The 20,060-nt window shown below is 40.5% G+C and overlaps 1 protein-coding gene across 6 annotated transcripts in view; it reads left to right on the top strand.

Moving 5' to 3' along the window:
• Nucleotides 1–20,060, top strand: part of GLIS3 (GLIS family zinc finger 3) — a 504,604-nt gene that overhangs the window by 179,241 nt on the left and 305,303 nt on the right. For all 6 annotated transcript variants that reach the window (XR_009541593.1, XR_009541594.1, XM_060155032.1 and 3 more), the window contains exon 3: nt 2,733–3,852. Coding sequence is in view for 4 of the 6 variants with exons in the window: in XM_060155032.1 (XP_060011015.1) it covers nt 2,733–3,852 (1,120 nt within the window). In the remaining 2 variants the exon portion in view is untranslated. The remainder of the gene's footprint in view (nt 1–2,732; nt 3,853–20,060) is intronic.

Here is a 20,060-nt window from a genome sequence, read left to right as displayed (position 1 = left end):
TTGGTCCTTTTTCTGGTGTCACTGGGAGGAATTTCACAGAACCTTGGTTTTATTCTCTGTAAAACAGAGGTTATTTAAACAATCCAATTTACTTACTTCACAGGCTGTATTAAATGAAATAATACAAAGGGAAAATACTTCATAAATTAAAAATGATGGTTATCATTATATTGATTGATTACTCACCTTAATCAATATTTTTTTGGAAAACTTTAACACTCTGGTGGGTACTGGCGGAGATAAAAATGACCCCTTTTTTTGGAGGACTTTGAATTTTATTGAGGAAGATAACACCCACAGATGCTTGAAGTTAGCTTTGTTTAAGGCTCAGTACAGACAGTATATAATTTTTCTGGAAAGAGGACTTTTACTGAGAGCTACTATCTTTGGGGCAGGTTTCATGGATTAGAACTTTGAAATATTAAAAGATCTGGGGTAATTGCTTAGAAGGGAGGTAGGCTGCTAGGCAAAGGCCATTTGTTGGAAATTTTGTTCTTATTAGGTGTTTAAGATAGAAGAGAGAGTTCTCCATTCATATAACTGCCTTAGTGAATAGAACATAGAATTTGCTTTCTGAAAAATATATGATAACTGTCTTAGAAAACTGAGATGTCCAAGGAGTTAAGGAATGTGCCTGCATGGGGTTATGCTCAAATTTAAATCGAACGATACTTTAGGTGTATTTTGAGAAAAATAAGAAACATCTCTTGACAGTGGAACAAATGAACATGTCTCACTCACTAAAGGCAGCCCTCAAACCAAATAATATAATTTCAAATGCAAAGTATATACAGATGGGTAAAATACTTTCTGCCTGCCATTCACTGCTTAAAAATCTGAAATCCTCCAGTATGACAGTGACCAGGCAAATGCACCATTTGAGAATGTTATATAAACCATCTAAACCTCAGGGTGTAAAGCAAAGTCAGTTGTCTTTGCCTCATATATGACATGACTACTGATTGGACTTGGGTCAGAAAGCAATTCTGTTATCTCCCTGGGGAAGGGACCAAAAGGCCCTTGACATCCTATCACCAGGAGCCTTCAGCTGAGCTCTGCAGGGAGAGCTACAAGCTGCAGGTATGCTGGGAAAATAATTGGAAGTGTCCATGGGGAATTAAAAAACAGATGGTTCAGAAACCACTCTGGGGCTTGCAGAAGGACTTCAGTCCAAATATAAGGATCTGGACAGAGGAAAAGAAATCTGTGTCAAGGGCAACTGGACGTAAATTCCTGCTGTGTTTGTCATCGGTAAACATTACTTCACTTGATGGAAACACCACATCGACAATGGTGTTATCTACCACCTTATACTGTGCATTTCGGAGCTGAGATGTTTTCTTGCTGATTTCTCATGCTTGTAGGAAACAGTGTTTCTGGCTTCCATTTTGTGAAAAGAAGAGGAACAGATGGGATGAGAATGCTTCTATTTTTCCCTCAGTTCTTTTGCAACAGGTTGCTGTTTAACAGCTGGAAGTAGTAAATGGGTTCATTCTGGGAAGATAGACATTCTATACAATATTTTATTTTAAATTTTTTGTCAGAAAAAAGATCTCTGTAGAGAGCCAGTGCAAGTACATATAAAGAAGTCAGGTTTTTCTGATACACTACAACTCAGAATACACTATTCTGAGTTGGGAGTACAGTGAATTATGAATTATGTCCAGCCTTTTTGTGACAAATTTTCCATCCAAAGGGCATAGCTTTTCTCTTCAATGATTTTTAAGGCAATGATGTCATAGTAAAGCAAAATGAATTTTAAAGTGGCCAGACTACATTACAAAGCATTCTGTTATTCAGCTAACTGTTGTGACATGTGAGGCATGTTTTGTAAAGGGTAAGAAGGACAGGAGAGGAATTGTTGCAAAAGTGAAGTACTTAAAGCAAATGCTTTGCTCTCAGTCCAAATCTGCTCTGATTCAAGGACAACAGTTCATGGAAGATACAAAACTAGCAGGTGTGATTAAACCCTGCACGGCCCAAATGCATAATTACAAATATGACTTGATTTCAGGCTGTCACTCCCATATATATTACAGCTGTATTTTATATATATTTTATTTCTGGGGCAATTTGATGTTGTGACTGAGTACTTACAGTGTGAATTGCTGTCTTTTATAGAAACATTTAAAATTCCTTAATGTCAGTGAAATAAACTTGTGAAATTATTATTAGGTCCCCTGGATGACTTTGAGGATTTACTTTTTTTTTCTTTTCAAATTAAGCATAGGTTTATGTTTTACCTCACCAAACAGATTTCACTCAAAGGCTGGGACTCTGTTTAGACTTGTGTTCTGTGATGCCTATTTGTAGTGTGCTGCACACAGTAGATGCTTAATAAATACTTATTTATTTGGTTTGCCATAACAAGCTTCAATAATTATTCCTAGGTCTCTAATTTTTTCCCTGTATTAAAAAAAGATATTTAAAAATAAAGCAAGGACGATTTATTATCATTTAAAGTATTAAGATTATTTATAACAGTAGATCTTTTTGTTTTATTATTCCAGTGAGCATTAGCTTTTATTGTTCTTCTTGGTAAAATGTTATTTACCTGGAACTAAAAGCCTTGGGTTTTATCTTAGCCAAAGAATGTGTGTTTAGCCGAGAATGTAATTAGGGGAAATACTTAAGGGATTGTCAATGCAATGTTCTTTTAGCTCTTAGGCAATCCATATCCTGCTAAAATGTTTGTCTTTTTTTTTTCTCCCCGCCTCTGGCTGCTGTTCCAGGTCCCTTATTTCGCGTGAGTCTTTGGCATCCTCAACTTTGAGTCTGACAGAAAGTCAGTCAGCCTTGAGCGTGAAACAAGAGTGGTCTCACGGCTACAGGGCTCTCCCTTCGCTCTCCTCCAACCACAGCTCTCAGAATGGCATTGATCTAGGGGACCTCCTCAGCCTTCCTCCTGGGACAGCCATGCCCAGCAACAGTGTCTCTAACTCATTGCCATCCTACCTGTTCGGGATGGAAAATAGCCACTCTCCTTACCCTAGTTCCCGGCACTCTTCGGCCAGGTCCCACTCGGCCCGCTCCAAGAAGAGAGCACTGTCCTTGTCCCCGTTGTCCGATGGCATTGGGATAGACTTCAATACCATCATCCGCACCTCGCCCACGTCCTTGGTCGCCTACATCAACGGGTCAAGGTCTTCCCCGGCCAACATGTCCCCACAGCCAGAGGTCTATGGGCATTTCCTGGGGGTGCGCGGCAGCTGTATTCCCCAGCCAGGCTCGGTGCCAAGCAGCCAGAAGGGCGTGCGGGTGGCCAGTGGTGGCCTGGCTCTTCCAGCCTACGACGAGGACAGCGTGCTGGAGTATGAGCGCATGCAGCAACTGGAGCACGGTGGCCTGCAGCCCGGCCTGGTCAACAACATGGTGGTGCAGCACGGCCTGCTGGACTCTGACGGCCAGCCGGCGGGCCTGCTAAAGACGGAGCGCCTGGATGACTTCCCGGGCGGCGCTCTGGACTTGCCTCCGGCACCCGCTCTGCCTCCTCTGCCACCTCCGCCCCAAGGCCCCCCGCCCCCCTACCACGCCCACCCGCACCTGCATCACCCAGAGCTCGTCCACCACACCCAACCGCTGGCCCTGCCTCAGGCCGCCCTGGAGGAGGATGGGGAGATGGAAGACGTTGGGGGCAAGCACTGCTGTCGCTGGATTGACTGCAGCGCCTTGTATGACCAGCAGGAGGAACTTGTGCGGCACATCGAGAAGGTTCACATAGATCAGCGCAAAGGGGAAGACTTCACTTGTTTCTGGGCCGGTTGTCCTCGAAGGTACAAGCCATTCAATGCCCGCTATAAACTGTTGATTCACATGAGAGTCCACTCGGGGGAGAAGCCCAACAAGTGTTCGGTGAGTCGCCTAAAGCCCACGGGAGTTCATTGAAGGTGTATGTGGTTTAACAAACGCTGCCACAAGTTAGGCGGCATTTTTTTCTTTTATGGAGTTTGGATGCTAGGGGTCTAGGTATCCATGGTACCTAGGTATCCTCTTCAGCCTGAGAAAGGGGAAGTTTTCTTTAATTATTAGTGGCTGGGGTATATCTCCACTTCTAGATTCTCTTCTGCAGATGTACATGATCGGGGAGGTTCACACTGCCACACTGTCCAAAGTCTTGGAAAATTGATTCCCACCAGGCACCAGCTTGAAGTTGCTGAAATGTGCAGGGCAGAGGAACACACACTATACCACCAGCAAGCTTTAGCTATTTTCCAAATTAAATATTCAGTGATTTTCCCTTCCCTCCAATAACTGGGTGAGTGTTAGGGTTAGAGGGGTGGTTCTGATATTTAGAAAGGAACTCACACTTAGCAACTTGGCTAGTAAAAGTGTTGCTGCATACACCCACACGCCTGCACACTGCACCCTCCAAGGTTGTAAGACTAGTTAATGATTTATAGCCAGCATGAAAACACTCAGGGTTACCACAGGAGCTGAGTCTTACTGGATCTCCCTGAACTTTAAGGAGAGGGAGTTTGGTGGAAAATGTATAAGGAGAAAGAACCCAGAGGGGACTGTGTCTTTGGTGTTGAAGGAAGCGGGCATGGTGTCTCTTTCTCCCCACTTCCCCCTTTCACAACATCAATCCTGGAACTATCTCTGTTTCTTGGCAGAATTTACTGTTTTTGAATAATATGACTCTTAGATGGTTGCACAAACATTTCACACCTAACAGAAACCCTCAGGGTTTACAAGCAGGACATCACCCTTGGGATCCCAGGGTGGCTTTGCACAATCTCAGACAACTCGCTTAACTCTTGGAAAAAGAAGCGCATGTGTTTTATATTAGTTTAGATGGACAGGAATATTTCTTTTACAGTTAACAATCTGAGAATTTTAGGTATTCCCTGGATATTGAATATGCTACAGGTCACTAAATGTGTGTAAAAAATATATATCATTTGGAAAAAGAACTTATTTAGATGGTGGTTCCCCCAGCCAGAGTCCCTTCTTTCTGTAGTATGTCTTGATAATAAAGAATCTGGGCCATGTTTACCATGTTTATGCTTGATTATAGATTGGCCAAGTTGTCAGATTCATGTAAAAGCAAACCAAACAGGTGATAGTTGTAAGGCAAGTATTAGAAGCGCTTTTTCACCATCCAGTAGGCATTTTTGAGTTTTAATAATTTCTGGAGGAATGAAAGTGCATTTCTTGTCCTTACATTATGTCCCATGTTATGATTCTTCTTAAGGAAAACTTGAAACTCATACATTGTAAGAATGCCAGGTTATATGACTGAAAAGAATAATTACATTCCAGCCAACAAAACCTTACTCTGTCAGTAAGGTTCTGCATTAAAAATGCCAGAAAGAGACAAGCAATTGAAGGCAATTCCGTTTACTCTGTTTGGAACACACCGGCCTATTGCAGGCAAGGAAGACATTCAGTCTCTGAAGGAAAACAGTCCAGCCTTTTAGTTCTGACTAATCCTGGCTGAAAATAGTTTGCTGGATTTGGCTTTACTGAAATAAACATATAGGCTTGAATTATCCAAAAAAATATTTTTTTTGCATTGCAAAATTAATTTTTGTGCAAAAGGATTTCCCTATTTTCCCACTATCCCCAGATTTTGAAAAGGCGTATAACTTTATAAAGTTGACTTTTGCTAAAGTGCATGATGACTATTAAAAATAGAAATACTTCAGTGAAAGAATAAGCTGAGAGGTGAATGTTTGCAGGCGTCTGCATAGCTTTTCATGGTATTGTTCAAGATGGGTATGGGAGGTGATTTTTCTCTCTCCCCTGGTCTGCCTACTCCCCATTTCTAGATGGAATCTTTGCAAAATTTAGATTGCTAGGTTTAATAACATATCAAATCTAGACCCACAAAGCATTAAATCACATGTTATAGTGCAAATGTATTGTACAAAACAGGGTTTCTTAGGGGCTGACCAATGCTGCAGTTCTTGCCTTGGGACTGTATATTTTTAGCAGGAATATGAGACGTACATATCATGAGCATTGTGTCTTGTGAAAACTGTTATGTTGCTGCCTGTCATCTGCTTGATTTGTAGGGTTGTAGCTAACTGGCAGCAAATAATTTTGCCCTGAAAGTTGAGCAGCCTCTCAAGTTGTAGCCCGTGGAGAGAAGACGTTGTGCTTAATGTGGATGCGCATCTGAAAAAGAGGCATTCTTCTGCCTCTTGCAAAACCAGTCTTTACACTCTTGGAATCCAGACACAGAACTCTTAAAACTGAACAGTTTCATCTCTCACTTTTTTAGAAACTGATGGTCGTTGATTCAAAGCTCAAGATCCTTGCCAACTAAAATGACCACATTCTTCTTTTGGAGACATGAAGTGATCTTTGGGTTTTTGTGGCTGTGTCACATGCTGCAAAGGCTAGGAGCAGTTTAAATTATAAGACCCTGTCCACTTTTGTTTTACGTATGTTTAACTGCTGTTAATTTTCTGTGGACCATAGTTAGAGTTAGTCATCCTTTTCACTCACTTAGCTTATTGACCCAAGAAAGATGTGATGACCCAATTGTGTTTGGTGACCATGACTACAGGCAGCACAATGAGCTTCTGGAAGTCATGTGAAAAGGAGGATGTGTGAAAGGGCTATTCAGTGACAGCCTGCTTACAGTAAGAGGCTACCACTGGTGTCCTCCCTTGATGCCAAATTCCATCTCATGCATGGGAGAACACATTCTCAGAGTCTCTGACTGTAACTCCTCAGCCTTACCCAGAACTCTGGGATTCAGATCTCTCAGGACTTTAGGTGGCAGAACTGGGGGAGGATTGTTAATTTATTATTTGGTTAAACTTACTGGAAGGAGAGAATGGCTTCTTTTCCCTTTCCCACCCAAACAACTCCACCCTTCTGTAGATCTCATTCTTACTACTTCTGTGGAGAGCCAAACCAGCTGCTCTCTTCCCGCTCTTGGCCTTGATTACAGAGATATTCCCAGCCATCGGCAAAGGCCTTGAGAAGTAAAGGCCTCAGCAGGCAGACAGACGGACCTCAGTTAAATCAGAAACTGGAATATGGCAATATTATATTAAAAACACCTGAGTCCATTCACTTCTGTCTACTAATAAAGCAATTTGTAGGTGCCAGATCATTCTATTTAGACCTTCCTGAGCTTAGACCAACCTCAACATTGATGAATCTCAGAATTATCAGAACTTTTGAACATTCCCAGGTATAACTTTGCTGAATTCTATTATGTTTTTCTGAGATGATAAGGTTTCAACTTCTCAAGTCAGAGCAAGTAATGGAGCCTTATAATTAGTTTCTTTCCCAACCCCATGTTTCATGTTCCTAAAAGGACAATGTAAAGAATAACCCCAAACTATAGATGTACACTAACCATCCCTAACAGTAGCCATAGTAAGTGTTCCACTGAGTGCACACTGAGAATATTTTTACCGTAGTAGGTCTTTTTGCCATTAAGTTGAAGAGTATGCAACACCTCAGTAGCGTTTCCAGGAAGGTGTCCTCTGAATGAGATCAGACACACTTCTCATGAGAAAGCCTATCTGATCAGGGCAGAGTGAGCAGAGGGACAGGGTTCTGTTGCCAGGATCAGAAACGCTGATCCTGGCCTTTGTGCACAAAAGAAAGCAGTTGGGCTGGGAGGTTAGGGAGTGTTAATGAGGGAATTAGGGGGAATGTGGGTTGCCACTTAAATTTTGCTTATTTTTCCTGGATGAATTTTATCCAATAGCAAAAAGGAATTTTGTAAAACTTTTACCCACCCACAGATTTTCACAAAAATGTCACTGACCGAAGACAGCTTTGAATCTTGTATGAATTGACTCATTTCTCCACAGACATTTTGCCTGGCAAAATGCAAAGTATTTGCTTTGGCTTGACTATTGGGCCGTTTGCTTTTTAAGTAACATTGGATTATGGAATACAAGAAAATAAATACAGAGCTGGGGCCATGTCCCCATTCCTCTTTTATGGCCTGATTTATGGGTTATGGGCCAGCCTTAGCCATGTAAGACATTTCTTGAGGAAAAGTAAATTCATTGTAAAATACGGAAGAAGGCTTTTTTTTTCCACACCCTTTATTTTATTATTTTGATAAGACTTGGTATTGATGTGGTGACCACAATTACCTGACTAGAAGGGACCTCAGGAAAATATCATCTAGGCATAATTATTAATTATCACTCCACAATCTTCATATTGGCAACAATTAATAAATTCTTGGGCTTCCCTGGTGGCGCAGTGGTTGAGAGTCTGCCTGCCGATGCAGGGGACACGGGTTCGTGCCCCAGTCCGGGAAGATCCCACATGCCGTGGAGCGGCTAGGCCTGTGAGCCATGGCCGCTGAGCCTGCGCGTCTAGAGCATGTGCTCCGCAACGGGAGAGGCCACGACAGTGAGAGGCCCGCGTACCACAAAAAAATAAATAAATAAATTCTCATAATGTCAAGTATTGGAGGGTATGGAGAAGGGAATGTTTTAACATTGTTAGTGAGAGTAAACTAGTGTAACCACTTGGAAAAATTTTTGAGAATATCTAGCAAACGTGAAGATGAGCATATCCAACAAAACCATGTCTAAGTGTCTATCCTAGAGCAACTCTTGGTGGCAGGAAGACATGCCTTTATTTTTTGTTTTTTTTAATAAATTTATTTATTTTTGGCTGCATTGGGTCTTCATTTGCTGCAAGCGGGGGCTACTCTTTGTTGCATCACGCAGGCTTCTCATTGTGGTGGCTTCTCTTGTTGTGGAGCACGGGCTCTAGGTATGCGGGCTTCAGTAGTTGTGGCACCCGGGCTCAGTAGTTGTGACTTGTGGGCTCTAGAGCCCAGGCTTAGTAGTTGTGGCACATGGGCTTAGCTGCTCCGCAGCATGTGGGATCTTCCCGGACCAGGGCTCAAACCCATGTCCCCGGCATTGGGAGGCGGATTCTTAACCACTGCGCCACCAAGGAAGTCCCCATGCCTCTGTTTTTTTAAAAAAGTATAAATAACCTATCTGTCCATAGATAAGGTGAGTCAGCAAACTGTGGTTTATTCCTAATGAAATAATAAAGGAATTTAAAATTAAGAAGCTATATATAAATCGATATATCTATAGATTGATAGATAACAACATGGATAAATAGATAACAATGTTGAATGAAACAATTACATGCAAAAGGGTATATACAGTGTAATATAATTTATGTATATTTAAACACATGCTAAGCAGTATTATACAGTTGTTGTAGATACATAATTACTTGGTTAAACAATAAAATCATGTAGGCAGGATAACCTTAGGATAGTGGATACTTCTAGAGATGAAAGAAATAGGAAGACACGGGATGTATCTTTTATCCAAAGAGGGAGAGAAATGAAACAAATATGGCAGAATATTAAAATGTTTGGTGGTGGCAATACAGCTGTCATAGGTATCTTATAATATTTTCTATGCTTTGCTGCCTGTTTGAAATATTTTATAACTGTAAATATATATTTTTATCTAAAAAGAAAAGAAAAGAAAATCAATGAGTATAATACTCTTAACTCCCTTCCACACATACCAGTTTTTCAGAGAGGAGAAAAAAGCCTAGGGAAATTAAGCGATTTTTCTAAGACTAGAAAGTTGTTTGGCCATTGCCTACTTACTCCAAGGAGGTGGTTTTCCACTTCGGCTGACATTGGAATTGCCTGAAAAGATTTATAAAATACCCATACCTGGGTCCTACCCCCAGAGTCTGTGATGTAATTGGTGGGGTGTGTAGCCTTCCAGGTGATTCTAAAGTGCAAAAGGGTGAGAACTAGTGCTCTAAAAGCTTCCACATTCTGACACTGAACTCTAGATAGATGAAAGCCTACCTTGTCATTTTAGTTAAGGCGTAGGGAGGCACTGTTTAGTAGCAAGTACATTTTCATTATCATCGGTGTCCTGACAATGATTAGGATAATTTCGTGTTCCCTTGGAATAAAATTCAAGACAAGGGATAAGAAGATAACAGAGCAGCGCTGGTCGTGGCAGAAGGCTTTCAACTGAGTGTCCATTTCATATGCAGAGTATTCTCTCTCTACAATTAATAGTCAGTTAAAGGTTGGGATGAATTTGTGCTGAGTAATGAATGTCATTGCCACCTCCTTGCCTCTTGAGTTAAAAGTGGAACTGACAAATCTGTCACATTGCTCCCATTTTTAAAGGTAAAATAGAGTCTTTCCCCTAACAACTACAATGCAGCCTTTCTGCTTTTAATATAAAATGATCTTCAAAACATTTTTGCTACTATGGATGTTTCTGAAGAGTTGGTAAATTGCTAAAATATTGAATTTTCCCTTTTATCAAATCTGCCTGATGTGATTAAATAAATAAAATTAACATTAATATCCTCTTTGTCTCTTGAGGCTGAAACACCACCAGTGAAACATCTGGTAAAGATCAGAGAGAGCGTAGCTTCCAAATTGTATCCCACAAGGCATCAGTCTGTCAAGCATTTAATGCAAACTCAGTGATTTAAAAAAGATACAACTAAATCACAAGATTTTTTTCCCATTGATTTTACATAAGAAAGAGATGCCACCATATTTATCTGTGTATAGACATATCCAACATAGTGTAGACATATATGTGTCACTATAAATTACAAACCCGTTAGTATAGGTAAAAACAAAACCACAGAAATTCTCATCAGATGGGGCATTGGCCACAGTTTATAAGGCGTCTGTCAAATTGGATTTTACATCCCAAAACACAGTTTAGAAACCTTCCATTTGGTAGTGGTTTAATTTTATTTCCCTTTAGAAGGCATTTAATCCACTTTACCTGAGGAACTGGCCTTTCATGAACTTTGTCTTGAAAATAAATTCATAGCAGATTTGGGCAAACGTTTCATAGCAAATCGTGGTTTATGTTTCTTTGCCCGGCACTTCTAGGATTAATGAAAAACAATAGATAATGAGAGAAACTTTAAGAGGCTGAATACTTGAGGCTTTATCCTCATTAAGCAAAATCATTAACTACATGACAGTTAATGTTCCTTTTAGTTCATATTTGTTTTGTGGTTTTTCTCTAATTTCACGCCCTGAAATAATGTTTTTAAAATTACAAAAAACTGTGGTAATCTTTTCCTAAAAGATCTGATTAAGGGGATATATTTTAGATCTCCTGAGGTTTGTTCATATGTAGATTTTATTTGATTTATTTTTATTTTTTTATCTTTATTGGAATATAATTGCTTTACAATGGTGTGTTAGTTTCTACTGTATAACAAAGTGAATCAGCTATATGTATACATATATCCCCATACCCCCTCCCTCTTGCATCTCCCTTGCACCCTCCCAAGCTGATCAAAGCACCGAGCTGATCTCGCTGTGCTATGCAGCTGCTTCCCACTAGCTATCTATTTTACATTTGGTAGTGTATGTATATCCATGCCACTCTCTCAGTTCGTCCCAGCTTACCCTTCCCCCTCCCCATGTCCTCAAGTCCATTCTCTACGTCTATGTCTACGTCTTTATTCCTGTCCTGCCCCTAGTAGTTTCATCAGAACCTTTTTTTATAGATTCCATATATATATATATAAGCATACGGTATTTGTTTTTCTCTTTCTGACTTACTTCACTCTGTATGACCGTCTCTAGGTCCATCCACCTCACTACAAGTAACTCAATTTTGTTTCTTTTTATGGCTAATATTCCATTGTATATATATATATATATACCACATCTTCTTTATCCATTCATCTGTTGATGGACACTTAGGTTGCTTCCATGTCCTGGCTACTGTAAATAGTGCTGTAAGGAACATTGTGGTACATGACTCTTTTTGAATTATGGCTTTTTCAGGGTATATGCCCAGTAGTGGGATTGCTGGGTCATATGGTAGTTCTATCTTTAGTTTTTTAAGGAATCTCCATACTGTTCTCCATAGTGGCTGTGTCAATTTCTATTCCCACCAACAGTGCAAGAGGGTTCCCTTTTCTCCACACCCTCTCCAGCATTTATTGTTTGTAGATTTTTTGATGATGGCCATTCTGACTGGTGTGAGGTGATGCTTCATTGTAGTTTTGATTTGCATTTCTCTAATAATTAGTGATGTTGAGCATCCTTCATATGTAGATTTTAAAATGTATTTTTCTTAGTTCATTCTCCATCAGTGTGGAAAATTAGTTTGGTGATTTATTAGAAATGTCTTTTGTGACCTTTGGAATATTTCTTGATTACGTTTGCTCTGAGTGGTCGTGTTGACATCTTTGAGTCCAAATGGAATTCAAGTATGTAGAGTGAAAGACCACATTTATTTTTCCATAAAAGAGGTAGTCTGATTCTCTTTGATCTTTCAGAAGTGTTTTCTTCAAGCTCTGGGTAGAATGATGTGGAAAAGAGATTTTTTTTTTTTTTTCTGGGCAGATTTATTAGTTTCTACTGTAATTACTGAGTCAGGGCCTCTGGACTATCAATAAGACAATGAATGTTGTAACCCTGGGTGGTGGATGTGTGGCTGGCAAACACACAACCTGGGTGGGCAGGCTCGATTTCCCCTTGGCTTGAACTGTGGGCAGCCTCAACCAGAGGGGAGATTGGTTGGTTTAGTGGGTGTCATCGCTCATATGGGAGGTTGGTGTAGATAGGAATTTGATGAGAAAATGGAATGAAACCTGTGTGTTCTTATTTTGCAGCACAGTATTTATTTTTATTTTCTTGGTCCATGGATGCTGATTTGAGTACAGAGAATAACTAATAATTTTGAATTTTGAAGACTTTAAAAAATAGTTAATTTGAAAAGTAACTGAGAAACTGGAAAATGAGATGACCTAGTTCTGGGCAGGCAGGGGCAATGTGCATGAGTAATTACACCATGCTCCAAACTTAAGGTGAGCGTATAGTTTATTGTTCAAATTGGGACAATTTTGAGAGTGAAAGGGGTTCTCTTTCCCTGGAATATCTGTGCAAAGCAGGCTTGTCCTAGAAAAACCAGGATGTATAGTTGTCCTGCCCAAATAGTATATGCAGGGACTTCCCTGGCGGTCCAGCGGTTAAGACACCGTGCTTCCACTGCAGGGACCATGGGTTTGATCCCTGGTCGGGAAACTAAGGTCCCTCATGCTGCGTGGTGTGGCCAAAAAAATAGAAAAAAACAGAAAAAACCAAACAGTATTTGCACTGATGTGTCCAACCAATCAATGCATGCTCATTCATTTATTTGATCACTGAGTACAAGCCATGTGCCATGCCCTGTCCTGGAAGCTGGGGGTGAGTAGGTATGGAAATAAATGGGACATTCTTTTGAAGAGATCACAGTCTTCTAGCAGTGACAGCTGTGAAAATAGTTATTTACACAGTAATGAAACAAGGGCTGTGATATAGGTCTGTGCAGATTGTTTTAATGGGAAAACAGGGGAAGAAGCTTCCAGCTCTGTAGAGTCTTAGAGGAGGCGACTGCATCTTGAAAGAAGACAGTGATTCTTGCAGAGAAAAGGAAGGAAGCCATTCAAATGGAGCACCACAATATGTGATAACACAGGGGTGTGAAAGAGTCCAGGAAAGAAACAGTTCCTAGGTAGTTCGATGGTCCAAGACTAGGTAGGAGTGTGAAGGGAGGCTGGAAATTCACGTTGGGCCAATAACAAAGGACTTTTACTATCAAACAGGGATAATATTTTGAAAATTAGAAAGAATTACACACCTAGTTAATACAAATGCAAATTCAGTTAAAACAAAAAAAGTCTTAGGAGGCAGCATTATGAAGGAAGTAAGCACAGTGCTTTAGTGCATGTGAAATGAAACTCTGATGTCCCCCAAACCATCTCATTGTCTCTTAAAGTTTATAGTTTCATTCTTCATTGAAATGTATCTCTTGACAGCTATAATATGAAACACAAATTTTTCTTATGCCAAATGATAAGAAACACATAAATGGAGTGTTTTATCTCCACATAAATGGAGACAAACGTAAAAGTATTTTCTGTGGTGGGCTTTAAAGAAAATTAAAAACCCGAGGAAGACTAGGGACCAAAGGCTATTTGAGCAGTTATGTGGAATGACTAAGAAGTGAACAGAGGCTGCATACATTATCCTGTGTATGAGTAGCCTTCTATTAGTTAAATATTTCCTTTTATAATCCGTAAAGTAGTGAAGTACTGTTAAGCAAAGGTTGGACTGGTACTTGTCATGTTGAGCTTGTCAGCCCTTTCCAGACTTCCTCCCACCCTCTGACTGCTAAGATTTACTGTGGAATTTTTTTCTTCTCAGACTGAATTAATACAGAGCAGAGCTAAATGTTTGAGATGGTTAGAGGAGTGCACATTAAGTAAATTCTCATCAAGATGGCACCCATTCCTGCTGATTCAATCTGGAGCACCTTAGGGCCTCATGCCTCTTTAGACAGGGGAAGGCAGAGTGAAAGCAGAGACTGGCCTTTTGTTACTTGAGCTTCCTGCTCTAGAGCGCTCACCTCACCTGGGGCTTGAACCTCCCAATGTTGGGCCATTTGCCTGTGTGACCAGAGAGCACAGCCTGGAGCCAACATCAGTAGACTTAGGTGTTCAGAGTGCTCCAGATAAGGCATCTGACCGGTCTTGTCCTTAAAATTTACGAGGCAGCATCTCAGGCTTGTATTTATAGAACAATTTCTTTTTTGTGTTTTCCCATGCTTATTTGAAAATGCTTTAAGTTTTAAGCTGGGAAAGCTCATCCTTTGATTAGAAATATTGCTACAAGTAAACTCTTTCTCTTCTGCCACTTCCATCTCCCATTCCCAGTCAGTTTCTAGCGTGAAACCACCAAATGGTGCTTTGTTAGCCAAGAGAATGGATTTGGAGGTGGAAGAGCAGTTGTAATGAAGGGAAAATGGGGGACCCCACCTTAAAAAAATTCTGAAATGGAAATTTGTCTTCCATTACATTTGTGGTGACTCTTATTGTCTCCTTCCCTCAGAATTTCCATGCTGCCTTAGGGCCCATGCTTTTGCTCCTTATTTTTTCCCGCCGTCTATTCAAGGCTTGCTTTTGGGAAAAAAGTTCAGCAAAGATAAAATTCATACATATAAATAAATGGTGAATGACTGAGAAAAGATTCAGTGCACTGGCCTCCCCAGGGGTAGTTGCTATTTTCACTAGGAAGAAAGTGTTAAACCTCTCCCTTAGACAGAAACTAGTTTAGGGAAATGAAAAGGGAAAGAAAATAATGGTCTTACAAATTCTGAGCTACTAGATTGCTTTAATCTTCACCATAGCCCTCAGAGTGAAGTAATTTGTGGAGCTTGAGATTCACATTCTCTTCTTTATAACTACATATTCCAACATCATTATTCATCTTTGAGTCCTACCCATGGCACCTGGCTCAATGATTAGAATAACGTATAGTATCTCTCAAATATATATACATACATCTCTATCTTTTTACTAACCAATCAACTGATCTATCTATATCTGTGTATATGTATATGTGTGTATGTGTGTGTGTGTATATATATATATATATATATATATATACACACACACACACACACACACATATCTGTGTGTATACATATATTCTTGGAGTCAGGATGGGTACATGGAGGTTATTATTATTCTATTGTTTCTACTTGTGAGAAGATTTGAAATTTTCCATAATAAAATGTTAAAAATAAGCAAATAAAGTTTTTGAGTTAACTTTTAGGAAGCAAAAGGACAGTTCGTTCATTCCCTCCAACACCTCAGAAAATGTTGCCAGCCATTTTTTTCCTTGGGTATCCTGTGTTCTGATCTGAAAGCAAGTTAATTTTTTCCATTGCTCTTAAAGGTCTCTGAAATAATTTTGCTTAAAAATGAGATGAGAGATACTCTTAAGCAATAACATGATATTTGAAAAGACAAACGATAACAAGGAAGCGTTATTGGAGTATGTTAAGATAATCTGACTTCTGTAATAGACAGCCCCAAATCTCAGTGGCTTGGTACAATAAAGGTTTGTTTCTTATTCATGTTGTAATACAGCTTGCTCCTTGTGATTGTACAGTGGCTCAGGAACCTTCAATCTAATAGCTCTGCAATCTGAGTCTAGGGTGAAAGAGCATGTTGAGGATTGTGCAGAAGGTTTGGAAGCTGGATCTGCAAATGACACGCTTCACTTCTTCCTGCATCCCATTGGCCCGAACTTAATCACATGACCCCAGCTAACTGCAAGGGGGGTTGGGAAATGTGGTCTTTATGTGTGCCCAAGAGGACATTAAACACAGAATATTGTATCGTCAGCAAGCAACTAGACGTCCCTCTCCTGCTTCACCCCTGACCTATCCTGGTTCTCTGTATCCCCTTGAAAAGAAGAAGCATTCAAATCTTGATCCACCCTATATCATCAAAGTGGTTTTGTAAAAGACCATTTCTTTTTTCTTATCAGTGCTGGCTTCTATAACTTGCTTTTCAACTTACTAAATCTTTCCCAGCCCAACCATTTTTTTCTTATTTACTCTCCAAGGATTCCATTGCCATACAGTCACCACTGTTGGGAAAACTCTTGTTATCTCAAGTGAATTACTCAGTTTTTCCCACCTTGTCCAAATTACATGTTCTTGGTGCATAATTCCCCACTGCTCATCATCTTTCTAAGTCATGAGGATGTGTGATGTCTTCATGTCCCACAGGCACTCACCCTTGAGGGAGATCTGCTCATTATCAAGGGCAAGGTCATAAATGAATCACAGAGAGATACACCATCGTGAACAGAAATGTGGTGTGAAGGGCTATTTTACTAAGACCCTGAAACACAATATTCCCCATCTGTTCATAAAGTAACTTATTTGATACACACAGTGTGGTCATAAGGGCTCTTCTATTCTCTGAATGCTTGCTTTTGGTCATGAACTGGCACACACAAAAGGAAAAAATGACAGTGTGCCTCTGTGGACACTTTTGGTCCGTTTCCATAAATATATTCAAACAAAATGAAATTGCCTGGCTCTATATAATATGTCCTTTAGTGTGTTTAAGCTTGCAAAATTACCCCCAAGGATGACAAATTGTAAACATCATGCAATACCACAGCCGTGGTTCAAGGCCTGTCTCAGTGTTCTGCCGACATTCGCCCTTCCTAGAAACGTTTAAAGTGTTTTAGGAAAACGAAGCTAGGCAAACAAGCTTATCAGGAACGACAATAAAAAAATCATTGATTCTAATTAGGAGGCGTCACATATACAGAAACAAAGCTGCTTTTGTGTAGTGGAAAGTTTATCTGTTCTCTGAAACACGTGGAGTGTTTTCAAGTCACTTTAGATAATGAAGCTGACAAAGTTTCAGGGCCCTTACCTTTTGGCCCATCTCAAGCAATGCAGCTGCACTTGTCGAAACTTGTTGAAGGTGTTGGTGGGAGGTGTGCTGGGATACAAGTTGTTATAAAGGTGACAGTGAGACAGATGCTATTTTTTCTGAAAGCCCCAAACTACATGATAAATTGAGGTGCGGAGTATTTAGGTTCTTGAGGCAAGGACTGAGTTTATAGCAGTTACCTCTAGTTGTTCCTGTAGCAAGTACTTCCCCCAGCAGCCCAGTGCATTGACCCACCACTGGTGAGGACTCCAGCGACTCCGGCTGTCGGTCAGCCTGCTCCTGCTCCTTCGTGTGTCCTGGGGAGATCAGCTTTAGATTGTAACCCTGGTTTTGTGCTATGCTCATGGAATGGGGTCTTTATGGTGGAACCAGGCAAAAAGGAGCTGTATAATCTGAGCAAATAATGGAGAAATCACTCTAATTGCTTTACTCCATTGAGGTAGTAAATCAGAATCCACAGCTGTGTCACTGTCACTTCTCTTGAATTCAGAACTTCAGAAAAATGAATTTCACTAGGCCACAGGGTCAGGAACATAGATCATAGTAAATCAATGGACAGTTTAGTTCAATATTAAGAGTACATATTGACCATTTGCAGTGTCAATGATTTATTCTCAAGGAGGAGTTTCAAAGAAGACGTTTCTAGTTGCTTGATTGTACATTTCCTCGGAAGACTGGCTTGCTAATCACCATCAGTGAGTAATAGGGGTTGCCCCACCCTGAAAAATAAAGCCCGTTGTGTTCTGAAGGAATGATACTGCCAAGTGTCTTGACAGGCTCCTGCTGCACTTGTCAAACAGCTGTGCCTGGGTGTGAAATTTTGAAGTTGGATTCTCACTTAGCCAAGATTAGAATAGGTTTAATTGAAGGTGTCTGAAACGGGGGACAATTTAAAATTCTTAAACACAGAATTCACGCATTTCTAAAAAACATTGTACTGATCATTTCTAAATTATTTGGTTTCCGCCTTCATTTTTACTAACATAGATATTATATAAAATTCAAATGATCATAATATAAAAGAAAATTATCTTAATATGGAAAATGTTGTAAAGTTATTTGTATAATTTTTTTTCACTTAAAGATCTTTAAATATTTGGTTTATGTTTACATTTTAATACTGAGTCATTCCTCTATTTGCAGGTGTGCGTGCTCTCTGTGGTCTCTAAAAGTGATCCGCAGGTGTAAGACAAAAAGGTCTCTGATGACTATCTCTATTTCACTCATTCAACTATTGAGCAATTGAGCAACTATTTCATAACAACCACTCTTCTAGGCCCTGGGGATATAGCAGTGAAGAGATCAGACCCCAAACTCCCTGTCCTCTTGGAGCTCTAGAGGGAAGGATAGTAAATAATGCAGATGCTTGGGGGAAGAAGGTTTCAGACAGAGAGAACAGCAAGTGTAAAGGCCTTGAGGCAGTAGTGTTGGCCTGGTTTGTTCTAGAAACATCAAGGAGTCCAGGGTGGCTGGAGTAGAGTGAACAAGGGTGAAAGAGAAGAGGAATTCAGGGAAAAAATGTTTAGGGTCTAGATTGTTTAGGGCTGGTAGTCCGTGAAAGGATAGTTTTGAGTAGAGGGATGATATGATTTATATTATGTTTTTGTATAATTGTTGAATGCTGTATGGAGTGTACATTGAAGAGGAACTAGGAATAGAAGCAGGAAGACCAAGCCTCCGTAACTGGGATCATTGCAGTAACCTTCTCTCTGGTCTTCCTGCTCATGTCCAGAGGTAGAAGTTAGGATAATCAATTGAGTTCTGGCCAGAACTCAGCTGACAGAATTTCTCAATGGATTGGATATGGGATGTGGGAGACAGAAGTGTCAGCTGTGACCCCAGGGTTTGGAGTCTGGGAGGATGGGAGTTACCTTTAACTGACTGTGGGAGGTTTGGGGAGAAAACAGAGAGTTTGGTTTTATTTTTTAAATTTTATTTATTTTACTTATTTATTTTTGGCTGCACTGGGTCTTTGTTGCTGTGCGCGTGCTTTCTCTAGCTGCGGAGAGCAGGGGCCACTCCTCGCCGTGGTGCGCAGGCCTCCCACTGTGGTGTCCTTCCCTGCTGCGGAGCACGGGATCCAGAGCACAGGCTCAGTAGCTGTGGCACATGGGCTCAGCAGTTGTGGCTCACAGGCTCTAGAGTGCAGGCTCAGCAATTGTGGCACATGGGCCCAGTTGCTCTGTGGCATGTGGGATCTTCTTGGACTAGGGCTCGAACCTGTGTCCCCTGCATTGGCAGGTGGACTCCCAACCACTGTGCCACCAGGGAAGCCCAGAGTTTGGTTTTAGGCTTGTTAAGTTTGAGGAGCCTGTGGTGTGAGTCCCAGGGTGAGTCTGGAGATCAGGGAAGTCTAGACTGATACTATTTTGGGGTTACCTATGTATAGATAGTATTCAAGGTTATGAGATTGTCTGACCTGATTGAAAGTGAAATAAGTAGAGTCATGAAAAAATTGGTGTCTGTACTCCTGAATTCCATGAGGGGTGGGTGAAAGGAGAGATGAGTTGTAGTAGTCAAGTCCTCTTTCCCAAACAACTTGTATCTCCTTTGCCGTGCTTTGTTGTGTTGCCCTGACCCTACCTTCCGTATATCTAGGAGAATTTCAAGGTGCCATTGAAGAGAAAAAGATAGGGTTGAAGAGATTGGTTCAAGTTGGACTGCCATTGACATACCTGTATTTCTGTTTCCAGATCAGAAGATAAGCAGACAGAAAACAAGGAGTACATGATTCAAGAGAATAAATAGGTTTCTACCGTCATAGTCTTATGCTCTTGAAATTGGGGGGTTGTTAATAATAGGATCCATATATCTTAGTTTATACAGAACTTAACAGTGTG

Source organism: Lagenorhynchus albirostris, chromosome 7 (genome assembly GCF_949774975.1).
Source record: "Lagenorhynchus albirostris chromosome 7, mLagAlb1.1, whole genome shotgun sequence".
NCBI lineage: Eukaryota > Metazoa > Chordata > Mammalia > Artiodactyla > Delphinidae > Lagenorhynchus > Lagenorhynchus albirostris.
The sequence above is the reverse complement of the archived record's forward strand: the minus strand, read 5'-3'. Positions and strand labels throughout refer to the sequence as shown.